Source organism: Galeopterus variegatus, unplaced genomic scaffold (genome assembly GCF_000696425.1).
Source record: "Galeopterus variegatus unplaced genomic scaffold, G_variegatus-3.0.2 Scaffold258, whole genome shotgun sequence".
Taxonomy (NCBI): Eukaryota; Metazoa; Chordata; class Mammalia; order Dermoptera; family Cynocephalidae; genus Galeopterus; species Galeopterus variegatus.
Window position 1 is genome coordinate 480,375 of NW_007726369.1, and position 1,383 is coordinate 481,757.

General features: G+C 41.2%; 1 protein-coding gene across 1 annotated transcript in view; it reads left to right on the forward strand.

Moving 5' to 3' along the window:
* The first annotated feature begins 420 nt into the window (after nucleotides 1-420).
* PTPN20B (protein tyrosine phosphatase, non-receptor type 20B) overlaps nucleotides 421-1,383 on the forward strand; it is a 130,625-nt gene continuing 129,662 nt past the window's right edge. The window contains exon 1 of the mRNA XM_008566638.1: nucleotides 421-490. Within this exon, the coding sequence (XP_008564860.1) occupies nucleotides 457-490 (34 nt within the window). The 5' untranslated portion in view covers nucleotides 421-456. The remainder of the gene's footprint in view (nucleotides 491-1,383) is intronic.

Genomic DNA, 1,383 nt, shown 5'->3' on the forward strand with positions numbered 1-1,383 from the left:
AGACAAAAAATATTCTAGGTTTTAACCAATGGGAGCAATGCAACATGATTTTACAGGCCGATTATGGCAAAGATTAGAAAAGAAAAAAATTGCTTATCTTATGTGAGGACTTTTTATAGACTGAATGAACATGAACTCCTTGAAGCCTGGCTCTGTACTTAATTCTTATTTATTCAGTATTGAATCCCTAGCACCTAAATCAGCATGGGTATAGCATTTGAAGAATTGAGTGCCCGTGAGTAACATTGACTGAATTAATGAGTAATAATATGTGAAAGCTGTTAAAACTCCAGTTGTCTAATAGGAAATCCTTTGGTTTGTGTGTTTGACCAGGTGAACAACAATTGTGTGCTGGCTCCCAGGATACTAGTTAGACCGTCTTCCTGACTTGCAAGACACTAAGGCTCAGTGTCTGCAGAAGCCTTTTACCCATCTGGTTCAGGCTACAGGGACAACATGTCTTCATCCAGGAACTTTAGAGCAGAGTCTGGTAGGTTCTCCTGCATCCTCCACTTTGGGGGGTGTGGGAGCAGGAGGAGCTAGAGCAGTGCCTCTTAGACTGGAGATGTGCATGGGGACCACCTGCGGATTTGTTAGCCTGCAAGTTCTGATCTCCTGGGTCTTGAGAGGGGGCGCCGAGGACAAGACTGCATTTCTAACAAGCCATCACATCTAGAGTACCAAGGGTTAGACTCTAGTGTTTTACTTTACTCTTTTCAGATAGCATTTTTTTCTTGATTACAAATGTAATATAGTTTTATTGGGAAGAATTTGGGATGTTAAAACACACACACAAAAACACAAAGACAATAAAATGACCTGTAATCTGCCACAAAGCTTTGCTTGTTTCCATAATTTTCATAGCTGTGAACTCAGGGCACACACATTTCTCCGGCTTTTTGGTATATAATACTAATCCTGTGATTTAATTCGTCACCAGCTGTATCCCAGCTGACTCATGTTGTCATTGTCTTGCCTCAAGTGTTAGTAGCTTGCTGTCATCTTTCAGGATTTGTGTAACGCCTTTCCTCATTCCTTCCACTTTCAGATCAGCTCCGTTTCCCTCTTCTGTACTCCTGCCTTATCATTAGTGTTGCTCCCTCCCCTAGAGGTTCCTCCCCTTGGCTTTGTTGAGGTATAATTGACAAAAACTGTATGCATTTAAGTTGTACAACTTGATGTTTTGTTATGGGTATACATTGTGAAATGATTACCACAAGCAAGCTAAGTAACATGTCCATCACCTGACATAGCCACCATTTTCTTTCCTTTTGTGTGTGTGGTGAGAACACTCAAGATCTACCCTCCTTGCAAATTTCAAGTATACAGTACAGTGCTGTCAACTACACTTTGGATCCCCTTACCCGTCAGCTACAAAACAAA